The sequence below is a fragment of the Abrus precatorius genome, unplaced genomic scaffold (genome assembly GCF_003935025.1).
Source record: "Abrus precatorius isolate BTA unplaced genomic scaffold, Abrus_2018 Scaffold5, whole genome shotgun sequence".
Lineage (NCBI taxonomy): Eukaryota > Viridiplantae > Streptophyta > Magnoliopsida > Fabales > Fabaceae > Abrus > Abrus precatorius.
Genome location: NW_020874395.1, coordinates 18,777,594 through 18,797,551, shown reverse-complemented (window position 1 = coordinate 18,797,551; position 19,958 = coordinate 18,777,594). Strand labels below are relative to the sequence as shown.

At 29.5% G+C, this 19,958-nt stretch overlaps 1 protein-coding gene across 1 annotated transcript; it reads right to left on the bottom strand.

Moving 5' to 3' along the window:
* Positions 1–1,535: 1,535 nt before the first annotated feature.
* On the bottom strand, positions 1,536–3,767 carry LOC113866863 (peroxidase 12-like). The gene is made up of 3 exons (XM_027501661.1): positions 3,501–3,767; positions 2,929–3,123; positions 1,536–2,147 (listed from the first exon to the last, which is right to left on the bottom strand). The coding sequence occupies exons 1-3, from the start codon at positions 3,765–3,767 to the stop codon at positions 1,536–1,538; spliced, it is 1,074 nt and encodes a 357-aa protein (XP_027357462.1).
* Positions 3,768–19,958: the final 16,191 nt, after the last annotated feature.

Below are 19,958 nucleotides of genomic sequence, written 5' to 3'. Positions count from 1 at the left end.
GGGTATTCAACTTTCCTAGGGTCTAAAATTTTCGACAAAAATGTTCCCTTTTACCCTACTTCACTTTACCAATTTCAAATCATTTTTGCATTATCTATTCTCTCTACTTTACTGGTCTCACTCACGCTCTCTCCTCTATAATTGTTTTGCTTCTATTCTTTAGTAAGCATATGCTCTTATTTTTGTTGATTTTCTTCTCTCAATTGTCATTATTTGCCTACGCTACTTTACTCCTTCTTTATTTATTTATTTTTGTTTGTTTATCTGTTGCCATTATTTGCAGAGCTTTATATGGCTTATATTTAAGTTAAAGATTTTTTTGTAAGAGTAAAAACATTCTCAGGTAAGTTTTTTTAATATCAAACATGGAAATGGGAGAAAATAAAAATATTTTCAAAAAAGTTACTTAGTAAACATATATGGATAACAAGTTACTCAGAAAACACATTTCCGAAAAACATATTCTTGAAAATCTCACTTAAAAATTTTTTGGATACCAAACACTCCATTAGTGTCATTTTGAAGATAACTAAGATAAGAAAAGCTTTTGAAAAAATTGATTAGACTAAATTTTTATTTAATCTTTTTGGTTATAGTCTTTAAATGTAATTTCTCTATGTATTTTTAATAAGAATTTTGAACTAAATTCAGCGATAGTGGAGATGGTACACCCACGATAATTTCAACTAAAATAACTCTGATTAAGGGTCAAAGACTTCAAAATTGTGGGTCAAAATATGAAAACAAAAGGCTACAACTTAAATAAATTCTTATCAAAGTGTATAACAATTAAAAACAATTTAATCTTTGAAATGATACGCGAAATGTTTTTAGGAGTATTAAATACAAGTGCCATATTATTGTAAAATTATGTTAAATTTTTTTTTTGCTTATAAATAGGCATGTAAATTCTATTTTAGTAGAAAAAAAGTACTCGTAAGATTTCTTGTAAAATGTCATTGGATCTCTATGGTCGTGTTGACTGAAATAAAAGATACTTTTCTAATGAGATTGCTTCTTCTTCTTTTACTATTTCATTTTACTTGATTTAGTTTATTATTTATCATTATGCTTTCATTTCTTTTCACTTCATTTTTATATTTATAATTTATTTCATTACTGTTCTTAAAACTTTTTGCTAATTTGTAAGCTCCAGATTGTTTTGGATAATTTAGATATTGAATTGATCAGCATTTCCTTTCCTACCAATTTCTAGTCCAATTATTCAGTGTTTTGTATAAAACGCGTAATATCGGTATCAATTATTCTCATACGTATGTTCTCCTTATTTGCTGTGAACCCCCCACTCCACACGAAGATCAAGATTATGAGAAAAAGAAAGAAAGAAAGAAATGTTCAAAACAAGTAGTTCATAATCATAAGAGTACCACACACAACCACAGTTAACTTCCAAAGCCTCTTATTCCACACAGTACAAACGGTAGAGAAACAAAACATCAAACACACATAATTTCAAACCATGCATGTGGCCGTGGTGTGGTAGAGAGCCCCTTGCTTACTATCACTGACTCAATTCAAAGCTTCTCAGCCAATTCGACCACTTCTTCCACCACAAATGCCACCGAAGATTTCCTCTTATTTGGAGCAAAGCATGTCTTGCGAACTTCCCCATCTCGATCTTTAGTCAAAACACCCAATTGGCTCACCTTCACAAAAGCATCGGCAAATTTGTCAAAAAACTTTTTCTGGTCAGAAGCAAAAGTATTGACAATCTCCTTTGTTTTGAAGTTACTCGCCAAGTCTTGGTCGGAGGTGAACACACCCTGGTTGTTCAAAAGGTTGATGTAATACATGTTGTCGAACTTATTCGGAGTTCTGATGTCCAAATCAACGGTGTTGGGGAATTCATCACTGGGACACGTCAAATCGAGTTTGTTCTTGAAGTTTTGTTCTATTGGTGGGTCTGATTCTATGGTCCTGTTGAATAATGAGGGACAGTGTGCTCGACCATAAGTGTGGGCACCTGAGAGAGCAACAACATCTGTGGCATCGAAGTTTCTGCCTCCGAAAATTTCGAGGAGCTCATCGGTTCTTAAGAATGGTGCTGGAAGGTTGTCAGGTGCCGTTACGTTGAAATTGAAGCTATCTTTTCTTCCCAAAGGCACCTCAAAATCGGGTCCTCCTAACTGTACAAAGTCCAATCAAACTAAAGTGATCAAAAGAATGTTCTCAATACTGGGATGTGAAAGTTCAAAAAATTATATAATTAAGTTTCTATGGTCATGGGTATTATGTTTAGGAATTAATTAAAAAAGAGGTTGAGTATTTTGAAAATTATGAGGTTTAAATTATTATATTTTAATAAAAATATAATTTTCAAAATAATATTCTTATAATACTATTGATAACTTACAAGAGTGTAAGAATAATACATCTATAATAAACAGTCTTTTAAGAGATTTGTTGAGAGCATAAAATATTTTTTTTTAATTTTTAACACATACGATTTATTCTTTTATCAAATGCGTTTTTTTTTTTAACAAGTTATTTAGTACATATATTATTACCGGGATTTTAAGTTTCTCATCATAACTTAAAAAGACTAGCGCTAAATAATATTAAAAAAAATGAAACGTCATAAATGTAAAGTGAAAATGTTAAAATTTGCTAATGATCTCAAAAAATTTGCCCCAACACCCGACACAAATTAATTAACAACTTGGTACATTCTTCTTAAAAAATTAAAATCGCGCGATTGTTATATTGCTTTTATATATTTTAAAAACAATATATCAATAAAAAGAGCATTAAATTTTAGATTTTTTATTTTATCATTAAAAAGAAAACAATCTAAATTCATATAAATTATTTTATATGTATTAATGTCATTATTGAAAAATGTAAAAAGAAAGACAGCAAGCTCATATGTGATGAAACAAAACAAAAAAATAGGTAATAAATAACTACTTGGCGAACGGCTTCGCGCGCCGCAATAACAAGAATATCTGCACAAGTGACAACTCTTGGACACTGCTTACGAATAAGAGCACGAAGGTTTTCAATGGTTTGAATGGCTTCTTCCCTTAAGCCAAGGTTGGCAGGGTGTTCCTTTTCATCTTCTTCTCCATCCACCCCATTCAACAATATAGATGCATCGCACCCCTGATTCAATCCAAATCACTCATCAATAGCATACATAACAATACAAAAACATAGTTCTAAAGGAAGTTAAATGACACCTTAATTGAAATATAAGAAAATGAATGAAATAAGAATCAGAAAATTATGTAAGCGTAAAGTGTAATTTATTTAAAAAATAAAAACACACACAAAATATTACGATGCAAATCAAGTGACACCATATATCACTATTTAGTGGGATATTGCTTCATTCTGAAATAAAAGAAACTTTTTTTTTATTTCATATTCCAATATCAAATTTAGCATTCACAGTTATCTGACTACAGTTAGAATTTTCTCTTCTTAAATTAATTTATCTTTTAAATTAGGGTAGATTAATTATTTCTCCTAAGTCTTACTTGAGCAAAGCAGTCATGGAAGAAGAGTCGAAGTATGCCAGGAGCTTGGCCAGTGTCCTTTTTGAAGACACCCTCAAGATGCTTCCTTATAATCCTTTCAACCCTTGGACATGAAATCCAATAGTAGTTCCATGATAGTCCATTCACAATGGGAGGCCTCGCAATTCTCTCAGAAGAAACATGGGTTTGGGAAGCCAATAACAAAAGTGAAGAAATCAAGAGCAAAGTGTACAAAGAAAAAGAACCATTTTCACTAACCCCAGCCATGTATGGAATTGCTATATGCAAAGCTTGCAGAGTTATTTGTTTTAAATATTGATTGAGGGGCTTCTTGTTGCTTCCCATAATAATTCATGTGGGCCAAGCGCTTCCAAAGTTGTAAGTAGGATAAGATTTTATAATGTAAAAGCTATGAATAATAGTAAAAATATATTTCATGAGTACATTCGATGTATTAAAATGGAAACCAAAGTAATATATGCGTACTATATGAGACCAAACAGAAAGCATATAAGAAGTTAAAGGACACCAATGAAGAGACAAAATTTTAGTTATACCTTGAGGTGTTATTTTTTTTTTTTCTGTCAGAATTCCTAGAGGTTTTAAATAGATCAATCTTAATCTTAATCCATTTAACCCCAACCATATGGATTAAGGGTAATAAATCCATAAAATCAAAAGGGCAACAATATTTCAGCAAAAAAAAAGAAGGGCAACAATATAAAAAGTTTAGAAATCAAGCCAAAAAGGCTCCTTAAAATTGAGCTAAAACTAGTACATTGACTTCGTTAACCTTAAAAAAAATTAATTTAACTATATTTTAAATGTTTTGATCCTAATTCACACAATAGATCAATCCACTAAAATATTTTATATTATATAAAAAAGTTAATTTTAAAAATATAATTTATAAAAAATAGATATAATAATTTTAACAATTAAATAAAGATGTATTATTATTACACTCTGTCCAATACTTATTATATTTTATTACCAAATCCAACAAATTCAAGACCAACAGAAACCCAATGGTTTCATCTTGTGTTTTTCTGTTTGTCATAATCCTTTTTAGTAATAGTTATCGAGGCTTCCAGTAATGTACCCAGTGGGATATGGTGATCAATTTAACCAATATTTAAATTATATTTGATTAATGTACCACAAAAGTTATATTTAAAAAAATTATTTCAAATTTTATTTAAAGTAGAGAAATTATATAGTAACTAATTTATCTTCATCTACTTGATAAAAAAAAATGCATGATGAACATATTATTCCTAAGAAACTGATTTACTTGAAAATAAGATCTACATCAAACTAGTGACCGCTAATTTTAGTCAAGTGTTTTTCCTTTACATAAAATTAAATAAAAATAAATAAATTTAAATTTGAAATAAATCAACTGTCATAACCATAATTTTAACGAAGTAAAAAATTATTTCTTACCAAATTAAAAAAATTAAAGCCAGCAAACTTTATATAATTTAGAAAAACAATTGACAGCTTTTTTCACTTTATATAAAATGGTCAATAAACAATGGGATAAATTTGATAACCAAATCATCTCTAGATTATATAGAAATAAGACAATTCAATTTCAATTTTGTTATCATTTAGAGCAAACTATATTTTAAGCAAAAGACATTTTATTTAAGTGAATCTATTTTTACTTGTGTAAATATGGATAATAGATTCCATCATTTTTAAAAGAAAAAAAAATTAAATTTTAACAACTATTTATGAAAATAAATTAAACTTCTAATAATTACAAATTTCCCGCCACTATCGTTGTCATCATGGGTTATCATTCTACCAATGCGAGAAACAAAAGCTTGTGGGATGATAAGAATAAGGTCGAGCTCCTTCTTCACTTATTGAAAGGGTTCAAAAACGACATTGCTTAAGGAACGATTATAGGAGTCTTTGGTGATATACGTAACTAAGTTGTTCCTACTTTTGTTGTGAGATACTATGCCAAAAATGCTACGTTAGATGCTTTTGCACATATTTTCATAATATTTTGCAGCTCTATATTTTCCTCCCATGTAATTATGTGAAAGAAAATATTACAGTACTTAACATGTGATATAAAAAGTTTATCTATTACAGCTTATTAGACAAAAACCTGTAATAGCATACTCAATTACAACATTTGATCCTAGAACCGTTGTAATATATTGAATATATTATGCCATTTTTGCATAAATATTGTAATAACATGCTATTTTTATAACACTTAATACAACCAAAAAAAAATATTTAGCAACCGACAAGATCAGTGGCTAAAATACGACATTCGGTTGCAAATTTTTTTAGCCACAAATTATGCTTAGTAGCTAATATATTGGTTGCAAACATCTTTAGCGTGTAATACCTTTAATTTAATTTCAATAAATAAGGAATTTCGTAAATTTTTGAAATACTAAATTTCCATTTTTAATCCAAGTTTCATTAAAACATTTCAAATAAAGAAAGGGATTACAAATTACATCAAACAATTGCTACAAGACTTATTCAAATGCAACGGTTTTCAAAATAATATCCTAAGTCCTATAGCAGTTTCATCCACCCCTTCACTGAGTCTGGTGCTGATGTCTTGATTACCTGAAAAATGAATGTAAGGGTGAGTACTCTACACTACCAAAACACAATCAAACATAAAGTCTCACTTCTGACTCTTTCCCAATGCATTGATACAGATATAACACAAACAGCATCGTTATCTAGTACATTCAATTTAAAGTCAATGCACTCATGGCACCAACAATATTTCACATTCAAAATTATAATTAATAATGATCCCATGTACACGCACGCCAGCCACACTCACTATGGCATTGTGATCACAGATTTACACCATGTGGACAGTAACAAGTCGCTCAACAAAAGTAGTGGTCAAAGGTCTAGTCAGGAAGAGATTGTGTAGCCCGTGGTGCACCCGTTCCACAGTTGGTGTCACCACCACTCCCTCTTTTCCAAGGTATTTCTACCGTCCTCATCTTCCACACTCTCAGTGTATCGCTGAACCATTCATAACACATTACAAGGGCGCTACGCACCCCATTCTCATACATTTCATTCGCACATGTCATATTCATGCTTACATACGTCACACAGCCCGCATTGCATTCAAATACACGGCACTAGGCCCACATTAATTTCACATCACACGATACATGGCCAATATTCATCTATATTACACGGCTCTCGAGCCCACATTTGTTTACAATATTCATTCTATCATGCAACACCTAGCATACCATTCACATTCATCCATTTCGGGTAAACACACACAATGCTCATATATCGATGCACATGACCCATATTACATTTCTCAATCAACTCATTCTCTGCACGTTTTCTACCTCCTAACTCAACCACAGCTCCATATTCAATCAATTACACATAAAAAGAGTAAGGTAGAGTCCCCTTTTACCTTAGATCGATGTCCTACACGCTAAATCCACCAAGAAGTGATCCCCCCTCATAGATTTCATCCTAAACACATGGAGAAACTTCATGAGAACCCAGGGAAACCATGAAAACAGAGAAAGGGGATAAAAAACTGAAACTCTAACCATTAAAACTCACCTCCAAACGTTCCCTACACGGATTCGACCTTCAATCTAGCTTTTGAACGGCTTTGGAGACAATTTAATTGGTGAAAAAGAGTTTGAGAATGGGAGGATCCAAAGGACTTCGAAGGGAGAGGGAGAAATAACTTTTCCTGAACCCTAACCCCCTTTAAATATTTTTCTGGTCACGACACTCTCGCTGCAGCTATAAAATATAAATTTGTGTTTGTAATTTAAATATTAAATAACACCAATTAAATATTGTCTTGCTTTAAAACTATTTGATATTAATTATTTTGATCACAACTATAAAATATATTTTAAATTTATTATAATGATTTATAATTATTATTTTAAAATTTAAACATAAATTGATAATTATTGTTTATTATGTGAACGTAACTATGTTATTCATAAAAATTATTAATTTTATGTTACTTTAAAAATTTTAAAATAATTTATTTATCAATAATTATAACTATAAACCTACTTTTCTATTTTATAATCATTGTCTACTATAATTTCAGATAACATTTAATAATTGTAGTTTATTTATTTTTGACAATGATTTTAATTTGTTGTTTTTAAAAAATATGAATTGTAAATCATTTTTATATGCTAAATATATTTTTATGTTTTTTAAAATATTATTATTTTTTCATTTTAAAAATTCTACATATATATATGTGTATAAATTAGTTTTTATCTTTTAAAATATTATAGAAAAATATATAAACATATATAGGTAAATTTAAAAAATTTAAATAAAATTTTAAAATAATTAAGAAACTATTTTTATTTTTAATAACATAAATTTCATTATATTCAAAATATTTAATCAAAAAATAATAGAATTTAAGAAGAACTTTAATTTGTTATTATAAAAAATAAATTTTATATCATTTTTTGTATTTAGTGTATAAATAACACTTATTACGGATTTTCAATTGCTAAATTTGGTAGCTATTCATCATAAATTTGTTTCAATTACTAAATTTAATAGCTATTTGTTAAGTATTTTATTTTAATTTTTGAATTTGGTTGTAATTTACAACGAATTTTTTTTATCGCTAAATTGGTTGTTATGTGTCACAGATTTGTTTCGATTTCTAAATTTGATTACTATTTACTACTAATTTTGTTCGATTGCTATTTGTAACGAATATTTTTCAATCGTTAAATTGGTTGTTATTTTGCTATGAATTTATTTCAGTTGCTAAATTTGGTAGCTAATTAAATATTTTCTTGTTGTGTAATTAATAAAATGCTATGATAAGTAATATTTTTACATCAATTAATCAAGGAAGCATTGAAACAAAAATATATCTTTTATACCTATTTAATAAAGAATTGTTTTAATAGGACTTTTGAGGGAAAAAAGTAAAATTCTAAATTTGAGTAAGACACCCTTTAAATGTTGTTATACTACTTATCAACTCCTTGCATCTTAAATCATGCTACTAAATTATTAGGCTAACTATATACCTAAAGACAACATTTATACTCACTATAATTAAAATAGACACGACTTACATTAGTACTAACATTTGTTTATGACATTTTTTTTCAATCATGAAAGCTTTATTTTAATTTTAATAAAATTACATAAGAAAATCTTTGCAAATCAATTACAAATAGTAAAATAAGAAATTCAACTTACTTCTATAAGTTAATATTATTATATGATTGAAATTAGTATGAAAAATGTCAAATTCTACTTTTTTTATTTTTCTTTCTTTAAAATAAATGTATCACTTTTTCATGAGTGAGGCGATTTATAAGTTGAATTAGGAGAAATATTTAATGTTATCCGGTATTTCTTTGATAGATAAAAGTTTTAATTTTAATTTGTAGAAATTTAGATTACTAAGAAGAAACCATAATGGGTTATGTTTAAAGAGTATCAAGAAATTAATATTCCCAAACTATATGCTATTATAGTTTAAACCCTAAAAACAAAAGTTTGAAATATTTAGGTTATAAGGTATACATAGAGGTGGCAAAATAAACAACTTGATTAGTATAGGCTAGCCTATGGTAGACAGTGAATTTTAGCGAGTTAGGTTAAAAAAAGATTAAATGTAATTTGAAGTTGCAAAAATAAAATAAATATTAATTTTAGTTTCTAAAATATGTAATATCGTTGAAATTAATCTTTTAAATTTTAGCGACTTAATAATTGTTAATTATGTTTTTTTTTAATTTTAAAAATTAAAATTTTATATTTTATATTTTATATTTTAAAAATTAATTTTAGTTAAGTTTCATATTTCAAAGATTAAAATAAGAATTTAACCTAAAAAAATAGTGTGCACAATACATAAAACTTGATTTTTTAAATGTTTTTAGAGGCTTAATCCAAGTTGGGCTTGATCGAATGAGACTAAGAAGGTCGAATTTTAAAGTTCAAACCCTCTGTTTTATTGGGCGGGTTTGGTTAGCTCATTTTCCCAACTCTACATAACAAGTATTTGCTAGAAAAAAAATGGAGAATGAATGTGTCAGTATGAAGATATAAATTCTTATAGACAACACAAAAATAAAAGGCTTTCTACCCACCTCAGCTTTGGAGTTCATCTGCAAGCAAAACCATAATAGCAACATCATCAACACTTGTGCACATCAAACACATTGATCCATCCTCTCCACCCCAGTAAATGTATACAACAAAGCAAATGCCTACAATGAAAATAATTTTTAGACTCTGCAGCTGCGATTAAAGCCACCAACAGAACTATTTGTCGTAATATCTTTCCTCAACACTTACTGCTGGAATGCCACAAAATAAACCTCATGCATAGAAAAATAGTTGTTCATAAACATCCAAACTAAGAATAATACTTACACAAGAACAGTGCCCATGATTTTGCCTGAAAGATGACATGCTTTCAAATCTTGCTGGAGATTCTATGAGATTATCAGGAAGTGAGTCTCCAACTATGAATCCGTTGACTGGATGCCATTTTCTGGCAGAGAGAAACAATGAAGTTACTCTAGTATAATTAGTTTGATTGCAACATAAACATACATGATAAATTTTATATATATATCACAGTCTAAATTCAAACCAATATGTACATGATCATAGCAAGCATATCGTTCTAAGGAAAAGCACTCTTAATTTGAAAAGGAAAAAACAATTCAGAAGTTACGTCGTTATAGTTAATAACATTAGAATAAACAAAACAATAATGAAACGACGAAAAAGGAGGACAAATTAGATAACGATGTATGTGACCTCGCTAAGGTAACGCTTGTGAGATTGAAGATTATCCTATTTGGAGCAGCCTAAAATACATTCCACATAGGCATGTTAATTTTTTACTTATAGCTTCATTTTCTTTTGATGTTTTTCATTCATGCTCTTGAAAATTCAATAATAAGATATCCTTTAATAGCAACTTTAGTTGTTTTATTTTTAAGCTATTGGGGGGGGGGGGGGGGGGGGCGCTTCTATTCCTTTGAGGTTCTATATGGGCAAGCGCAAAAGCGAAAGCATATTTGGTTATATTTTTTTATAATAGATTAAATTTATTTAAAAATATTTTTTAATAGCATTTATTCATTTTGAAACGTTTTAATAGAGCTTTTAAAGTGTGTCTAATTATGGAACACTATAAATACTATTATTTACTATAGCATTTTATCTCAGAAGTGTTTTAATATGTTGCATAACAGTATTTTATAGCACTTGTTCATATAAATGCTTTAAATATTACTGCTATTTAATATCTCTTTTGACATAGTGAGAGTAGCCAACAACAAAGAAAAAGGAGAAAAGTTGAATAGCCATTATCATTGAGGAGATAAATAGTTATGAGAAACATGATTCCATGTTTGATTCACTTAAGTGAAATGTATCTTTTTTTAAGCAAACAGTTCACTGAAAAAAACAGTTCAATTTTAACTTCATTTAAGCATAAATGAATTCACTTAAGAGAAATAAAAAATAGACTGTCATATTCCTATGTAAAGTAGAAATAATTAAGATCCATAAATTTGTGAGTTAGCATGTACGTAACGAAGGATGTAAAATTAATCTCATAACACTTTAATATATCTTCTAAAAAATGACCATTTTAAATTGATTGTACAAATTATAATAATTTTAGAAATATTAATTTTATCTCTTTTAAGAAAACATTTTTTAAATATATATTTATTATTGTTGTTATTTCACTTCTACGTTACTTAAGATAAGATATGATTATACATAAACGTAATGATGTATATAGTAAGTGAGCATAAAAACTGTACAATCAAATCAACAACGCTAATAGCACGAGTTCAATTTTTTCAAAATATATTTATTATGTATGTAGACAATGTTGAATTTTTGTGTTATGGATATAAAATAGGGAAAAAAAAATAACTCAAACCCTCCACTGGTTTTGCAAATTGAGAAAAACTGCACTCATACTCACCCAATTTGAGCGGATTTCTTGCATTCAAAATTTACTGCCGAGCCTGGGAGTCCAATGAATTCCAGAGTAGCCCTGGTAAGTTGCTGGTGGTAGAAGGTGGTGTACTTACAAAGATTTTGCAACATTTAGAGTAACAACAACACTAAATCACATCCTTCTTGTGGTGACATTCTACCCTGTTATACTATTAAATGTAGAAGATTATGAGCATTATATGATTATAAGCGTGATGCCTGACTATAACCCTTTTATGGTAAACGTGTACGCTTTAACGCCTTAATTTTATCTTCAAATAAATAAATTTTATAAAAATGAAAAATAAAAAAATTTTCATTTAAATAATTCCTAACACATGATTTTATCAAAGTATTTCAAAAAAAAAAAAAAAAGATTACAAGTTGATATCAAATGACAGCTATAGGATCAATTCAAATATATTATATCTCAAAATAATATTTTAAGTCCTATAACAGTTCCATCCATCCTTTTACTAAGCCTGGTGCTGATCGTTTTAATCACCTAAAAATAAATGTAGGGGTGAGTATTCTATACTATCCAACACACACAAGCATAGAGACTCACCTTGCACACTCTACATATTTTCTAGCATAAATCAAATCAAGCATCAACAAACACAAGTAACACTTTTCAAATATTTCATTTCAATTCATAGACAGGTGCACTTAGTGCACTAACAAATATTTCACACGCGTGCGTTCACTGCACGTAGCCACACTCACTATGGCATTGTGATCACGTTTTTTCCTGATGCCCTCAACTTTGGAGACTTACTCAGTTTCACATGTGCGGTCATAGGCCCATTAGCAAAGCTGTTAGTCAGAGGCCGAGTCAGGAGGAGAGCATGTGGCCTGTGGTGCACCCACACTCACTGTTGGTGTCACCACCACCCTCTCTTCTCAAGGTATTTTTACCGCCCCATCTTCCATATCCCAATATATCGCTGAACCATTCACAGCATTCCAACATATTCAAACACAACCACACTCACATTCAACATGTCATCCCACACACTTTCAATCATCTCATATTATTCAACATCAATCAATGGCGTCTACACACATGTCACCCATATTCTCAATCACATCATAATATTCATGTTCACACACGGCATATATGCCCACACTCAATCACATTGCATCCCATACACACAATTCTTAGTTACAACCCAATTCACAATCCAACCATTTCAACATATATAATATTACCTGACGTTTAATACGTCCTATTCAGCACAAGAAATTCATCAAAACACACATATTTCTATATCCTATCTCAACCACATTACAACATATAGCAAAAGAATGGGTTCAAAACAAAAATGAGATAGGGTAGAGTCCTCCCCTACCTTAAATCAAAGACCCACAATGCAAATCAATAATGAAAGCGTCTCCTACACGGATTTCGTCCTAAATACATGGAAAAATTCTATGAGAACTCAAAGAGAACCAAGAAAAAAGAGAAGAGGAACGAAAATCAAAACCCTAGCCATTGAAACTGACCTCCAAAAGCTCCAAATGTGATTATCACCTTCAATATAGGTCCCAAACGGCTTTGGAGGCAACTTAATCGGTAAGAATAGGTTGGAAATCGAGAGAACAGAGTAAGGGCTCCAAGAGAGAAAGGGGAAATGACTTTTCCGAACCCTAAACTCTTCAAATATCCCTCTGGTCATGACACTCTCGCTACGGCGATATTCTCGCTGCAGCGAGGTTCCCCCTCTCGCTACAACGAAAATCTCAGAGAAAACTGTACTCTGGTTTCTATAGAATCTCGCTACAGCGAGACCCTCTCGCTACAGCGAGACTAAACCCAGAAATGCACATCTCTCTGTTCCCTTCTCGCTACAACAAAAACGCAACAGAATTACACCCGTTGCTCAAGACACTCTCACTACAACGAGAATACCTCTGCAGCACATACTTAGTCTACAATTCAAATGATCCTAGTCTAATCACAAGTCAACCCTTAACAATCATGCTCAAGGACAAGTCCACATCACATTTCAACCACGTATACCTACATCTTTACAACCATATTTACATCCAAATCCTTACACAATGAAATGCACGTTTAAACATCAATTCACACATACACACACAAATATATATATATATATATATATATATATATATAATTAAATAATATTATAAAATTTGAAACGTTACATATGCAATGGTAGGTGTGTAAGTATAAGATACATAATATGACCTAATTTGAACATCGAAATATTTTATATTTTATTTTTCGTCATTGGATACAAGGCTATGAATAGCCTAAACGTGCTAAAAGAGTATTAAGCCGTCTTGGATAGTCCCAAATCACTTCTATTTGCACAGTAAAAATATAAACAATTTTAAAAAGTCCTAAACCCAAAAAGCAAAACAATTTTAAGTTGTGCTATGTAATACAAATTTAGGCATGTTTTTTATATAGGAATAAATTTGAGTGTCTTACGGTACAACTTTTCGCTATCAAGAGGTGACCATCTTAAGTCAAAGCCTGCAAGGTACTTTTCTCAATTGGATTCCTACAATTTACTATATATCACTTCCCCTTCTTCATCTAATTATAACTTTTAGGTGAAAATTAACGATTATATTTAACGACATAAGGGTCTAGACAATAATTTAATCAAGACAACATCAAATGATAAAAAGTAATAATTAAGATCTTTCCCTAAAATGAGATGAATAAGAAAAAGGTTAAAAATTAAAGAGTCTATCAAAGTTAGTGACTTGAGAATCATTAGTATTGATTTGAAAAGTACTAACTCAATGAGTGGGTGGATCGAATATATGATAAGAACAACAAAAAATTGGTATACAGATAAATTTTTATCAAGTAGATCAATTGTACAAAATTTCATGTAAAAACAAAACAAATGAATACTTCATCGTATTACTTTATAATAACATGTATTATGTTTTTAAAATATAAGTAAATATCAAGTTTTGAATAACATACCTACAACTATTTAAATGGTGTGAAATTTGATATTATATATTATGAAGATAATATAAGATAATTTAACAATTAGATTGATCATAAATATTATTTCAATGTGTATACACTAATTAAATACAACAACTTCTTCCAACGTAATTTTTATTTTCATTGTTTAATTTAAATTGATTTTGAGATAATATATATATATATATATATATATATATATATATATTTCTTTTAATAAAAAAATTATTCAAACCCTTTTTAAATAATTTGATTTGAATCTATTTTCAATTTTTTTTTATGCTTAAAAGACACAATTTTTTTAACATTTTTATTAGTAAATTTACATTATAAGTGAACCTACATGGTTAAAAGTGAACTAAAATGTTTACTCTTTTACAACAAATTCTTGAAAGAAAAAGAAGAAAGTTATTTGCATTTATTAACAAAATTGGTTATTATTTGTGTACTTAATACAAAAATTCCAAGAAAAATTTTAATAGTAAAAGGAAAAAAGAATGTTAAAGCATTAATAATTAAAGAAATTAAAAAATTAGTCTTTTAGAAAGGTAGCATGGGACATCTACTCTTGAAGGCATGAGATGGAACATCTAATTTCCAATATCCAACATTATATACTGCACATAAAATAGACTTTTCGCATCATTTTTAATTGTACTTTCAATTTTTGTTTTCTCTCATCTATTTCAAGTTTTTCTTTCACTTATAGGTCAAGAATATATGGAAGCAGAAGGCTAAAATTCCAATAAAGATTTTCCTTCATTAATATCATCTTTTATATTATTATTTTTTATTATTATTAACAAAATTCTCAAAAGACAAAATGTAACACCCTAATTTTCAATTGCTTTTTTTGTTTTCAAAATGGAAGAGTTTCTTAAAAAAAGATTCCTTTTAGCTTAAACAAAAATTTTAACTTAAGCAAAAATAGATCAGGAATTTTTCATAATTGGTTGTATCAAATGTTAATAGTAGGAAATATAAAATGCCTATATTTCTTGGTCAATTTTTATCTAAATACATCATGATCTTTTGAAAAAAAATTTGCATAATGGTTAAAAAGAGTAACTTCAAATTTTTTGAAGAACAACGTCATAAAGAAGAAGTGCAACCTTATATAGAACAATTAATAAATGTTCACAATCACTCTTGTGTTCAAACACATAAGAGTCAAACTGGAGAATTGAATAATCTAGGTAGTACTAATATTAAAAAAAATGATGAATCAAGTGACATTATTGTCATGAACAATTACTTTATATTTTTAAGTTTGATTGAATTCAATTATGACATTTAAATACTTTTATGTTAGGTTCTTTAAAAATAGAAAGTTTATGGTCCCACCTTATTAAGAGATATATGGAACATGTTTGTTGGAAAAATAATTGATGTGAAATTCCATAATCATAATCAAGTTATAGGGAAGAAAGATTGAAAGCTTTCCATCTTTTTTGGCATTATAACTACAACTCCAGAATTAACACCTCTAAATATAAATGATTAGAGAGTTTTTGACAAAGATGAAAAGATGAAGTTGGTAGAATTTCTGAAAGTATGATATAATTGCTTTTAATTATTGATAATTAATCTTAAATTCATATTTATCATACATGATATGAGCTTGTAACTATTTATTGCTTATTTGTAGAAGTTTTTTATCCCTCCATTTGGTAAAGAGTTTGTCAAAAAATCACTTGAAAAGAAATGAAAATATTACATATGTGACTTGAATAGTTTTTGTATGACTAAATATAAGACAAAAGATGCCTTATTAAAAAATCAACCAAATCGTATATCAAAGGATCATTCAATTGGTCTTGTCTCTTATTAGGTTCTTGATAAAGCATAGTAATAACTTTTCTATGAAATATTTGCATAATTTGTTTATAAGAAAATTATATTATGATATAATTTTTTATTGCAACAACATAAACGTAGTCAAGAAAATCAAGATAATAGAGTGAAGCAAAATATATCTCACACTAGAGGGTCAAAAAACATTAAAACTTTGTGATATAGGACTTTAAATAATTGTTGTTTTGTTGTTATTTTATCCAATTTTCATTTTGTAATTCTGTTGTCGTATTAGAGGCAGTTAATAATGGATAGCTATAAACAGAGAATGTAATTCTGGGAGTATCATGCACATTCTCTATAAACAATTCTCGATTCTCTCTTAATTCAATACAGTTCGGATTCTATTCTTTCATTGGAGTTTCTATCTTTTCTCAATTCTTTGGGTTAGTTCTCTACTCCTAGAATTGCTAACACCAATGGTATCAGATTGGCACCTTCCAGCGGCGTTATGGCGGATGCAACAAGAAATCAGGCAGCATTACACGAAGGTTGGAGAACCATGTCACAGTGCATTTGTAGGCAAGATTTATGAAAATTACTACGTCACTGCAACAGATGATGGATTCATCCATGGATGATCAAGTTCAAGAATGCCTCAAGAAACACATTGATGCTTCAAAAGTGCCACTGTCAGGCCAAACTCAACGGAATTCATCCTCATATTCATGTGGCACGAGGTTAGCTCGAATTGAATTTCCTCGTTTTAATGGTGATGCGGTGAAACAATGGATTTATCGTTGTAAGAATTATTTTGCAATTGATTAAACACCTGAAGATGTTAAGTCCAAATTAGCAGTCATTCGTTTTGAAGGAAGAGCATTACAGTGGCATACATCCTGTATGAAATCACTCGCTATTGATAGTTTACCACGTTGGCCTGAATTTATTAAGAATTTAATTGAAAGGTTTGGGGACATATGTGAAGATTCGATGGCAGATTTGATGCACCTTAGACAAAAAGGAACAGTAGTAGATTACCATGAGGATTTTGATGCAATAGTTTCCTGATTGGTTCTGTCCAAGGAGTATAAACTAAGTTGTTTCTTAGGGAGTTTAAAGCAAGAAATTCATATGATTGTGCAAATGTTTCAACCAGCAAATGTTCTGAAGGCCTTTCAATTAGCTAAGTTATATGAGTCTATGCTATTTATTCATACAATCCAAAGAATCTACTAAAAATTCCTAAGCCAAACTCTGCTATCAAACCTATATTGCCAAACCCATCCTCTAAAACCTTAGATGTCCCACAGCCACATGTCCAAACCCAAACACAAACCAAGACACAAGCCTATAAGAATCTCACTCCAACTTTTATGAGTGAAAGAAGATCCAAAGGTTTCTGCTACCTTTGCGATGAGTCCTTTACTCCTGTTTATGCTCAGGTACATAAAAAGATACAAATATATGTGATGGAGGTTGATGAAAATGAGGTAATTGAATGGGATTGATGATTCATATTTTGTACTTACATTTATAACCTTATTGCATCTTCTAAAATATCTTTTCTCTCTTTATTTATTTTATTTAGCATGTTTTTACATTTCTTGCATTAAATAGAAGTTTTCATGAATACTTGTTATCTTTATTTTATATTTTATATTTTCTCTATTCTGACATTTGTCTACTATTTCGGTCATAACTTTTTTTGTAGATCTCCTTTTTGGCTGATTCTTTTTGCAATGGATTCCTGACTTTCTGGACTTCAATTTGGATATATGAATCATGTTGTTTGGAGTTTGAAACTATTTTCTATTAATTTTTTAAGTTCAGACTTAAAATATACCTTTTATATTTAAGATTTTTATTTAGGACTTTTATTATAATTGCTTGTGGTAACCTTGGCCCATTTATTTCTGTTTTCATTTAAGACCAGTATATATAGGGGTCAAAATGTTGACTTTGCGTCTTCTTCTTTTCATAATTTTAGATTTTGTAAGACTTTTTCCCACTTTAGAGAGAAAACCTTTTTTTCGTTCCATTCACTTGCCCCTTTTCAGATTTTGCTACGTTCTCAATTATTCTTTTCTTGCAAATCATCTCATCTCAAGTGTGGATTGTAAGATCGATTGATTGCTCCTAGTTTGTCTCTTTACACTTTCTCGCAATTCTTGATTAAGATTGGTGCATGCATAATTCGATTGAATTTGGTTTTATTCCTGAGTATAATATTGATCGATTGATTTCTTTTACATTTGAGATTTAGGAAAATTCAGTATAGTAATCCTAGTTCGTGCCCATGATTCGTAGTTTTAATTGCGTTTATTCATTTTAATCTGCATTTGTTTTTCTCTCAATTCGTTTTTCATTTTCAATTTGTTTTCATTTTCTATTTCATTTTCCAATTTGTTTTCATTTTTCATTTTTTGTTATTCGTTTTTGTTTTTCATTTTCTAATTCATTTTCATTTTTGTTTTGATTGCTTTCGCTTGCCTTTAATTCATCTTCAATTTCTGGGTTTAATTCGTGTTCATTTTAATTGTTTTTACCTATGTTCATTTTGATCTGCACTGGTTTTCCCTTGATTCATTTTCATTTTTGTTTTCTGGATTTAATTTGATTTCTGGTTTAATTCATTTATTTAATTTAATTTTAATTTAATTTGTTTTACTACGTTTTCTAGGTTTAATTTAATTCTCTATTGTTAATTTACATTTCTGTTTAAATTCTTAAAATAACCACAAAATCCCCCAATCTAACCACTGTTACATGTTTTAAAATTGGAAACAGAATAAATTTATGTCCTTGTGAGATGACTTAGGTTTGCTCCCTATATTGCAAAATTATTTGAGGAATCTAGTTTTGTTTGAAACCATTACGATGTGGTTGTCAGGGATAACTAAGAAGAATTATAGGAAGAAGTAGTTAGCAACCTTGAAACTACAAATCCCTTAATTTCAGTCAATGCTCTTACCGGTGTGGCAAACTTTAAAACAATGAGGATCACTCGTTATTACTACAGGAAAAAGCCTCTACATATCCTTATAGATAGTGGAAGCACTCACAATTTCCTGAATGTCTATGTAGCCAGGAAAATGGGTTGCTTAATTAAGGAGATTTCACCAATGAGTGTCGCTGTTGCAGATGGTACAAAGTTAACTATAGCCTCAGTGGTAATGTTGAAAATATACTTGCAACAACTGCACACGTGGCTGTTTTATCCAATTTTTAAATTTTAATTTTTTTTTATTTAAGACCTAATCATTAGGAGTTTTCGTTTCTGTTTATCAGATTGAATTATTGTTAGTCGTGCCTAAAAATAAGGGATATTTTATTTTGTATGTTTGACTCTAGCTCTATTTAAAACGAGCAAGTGAATAATATCGTAGCATTCTCCGCAAAACATTTTTATCCTTCTACTCTTATTTTATGTTAACAACAACAAATTGGTATCAAGAGCCTTTATCTTTGAGGGATCTGTGAGTTGAGAGAAACACCAATGGAGGATAATACATACACAGTAGGTTCACCGCCAATTTTTGATGGTGAGGAATATGAGTTATGGGCTGCAAGGATGATATGTCATCTTGAAGCATTGGATCTTTGGGAGGCAGTAGAAGAAGATTATGATGTTCCTATATTGCCTGACAATCCAACTGTGGCTCAAATGAAGT

Coding starts and splice junctions, on each gene's coding strand:
- LOC113866863 (XM_027501661.1), bottom strand. CDS start 3,767: ATGGCTGGGGTTAGTGAAAATGGTTCTTTTTCTTTGTACACTTTGCTC. Junction 3,124..3,500: donor TCCATGACTGCTTTGCTCAA/GTAAGACTTAGG, acceptor GGATTGAATCAG/GGGTGCGATGCATCTATATT. Junction 2,148..2,928: donor CGCGCGAAGCCGTTCGCCAA/GTAGTTATTTAT, acceptor GACTTTGTACAG/TTAGGAGGACCCGATTTTGA.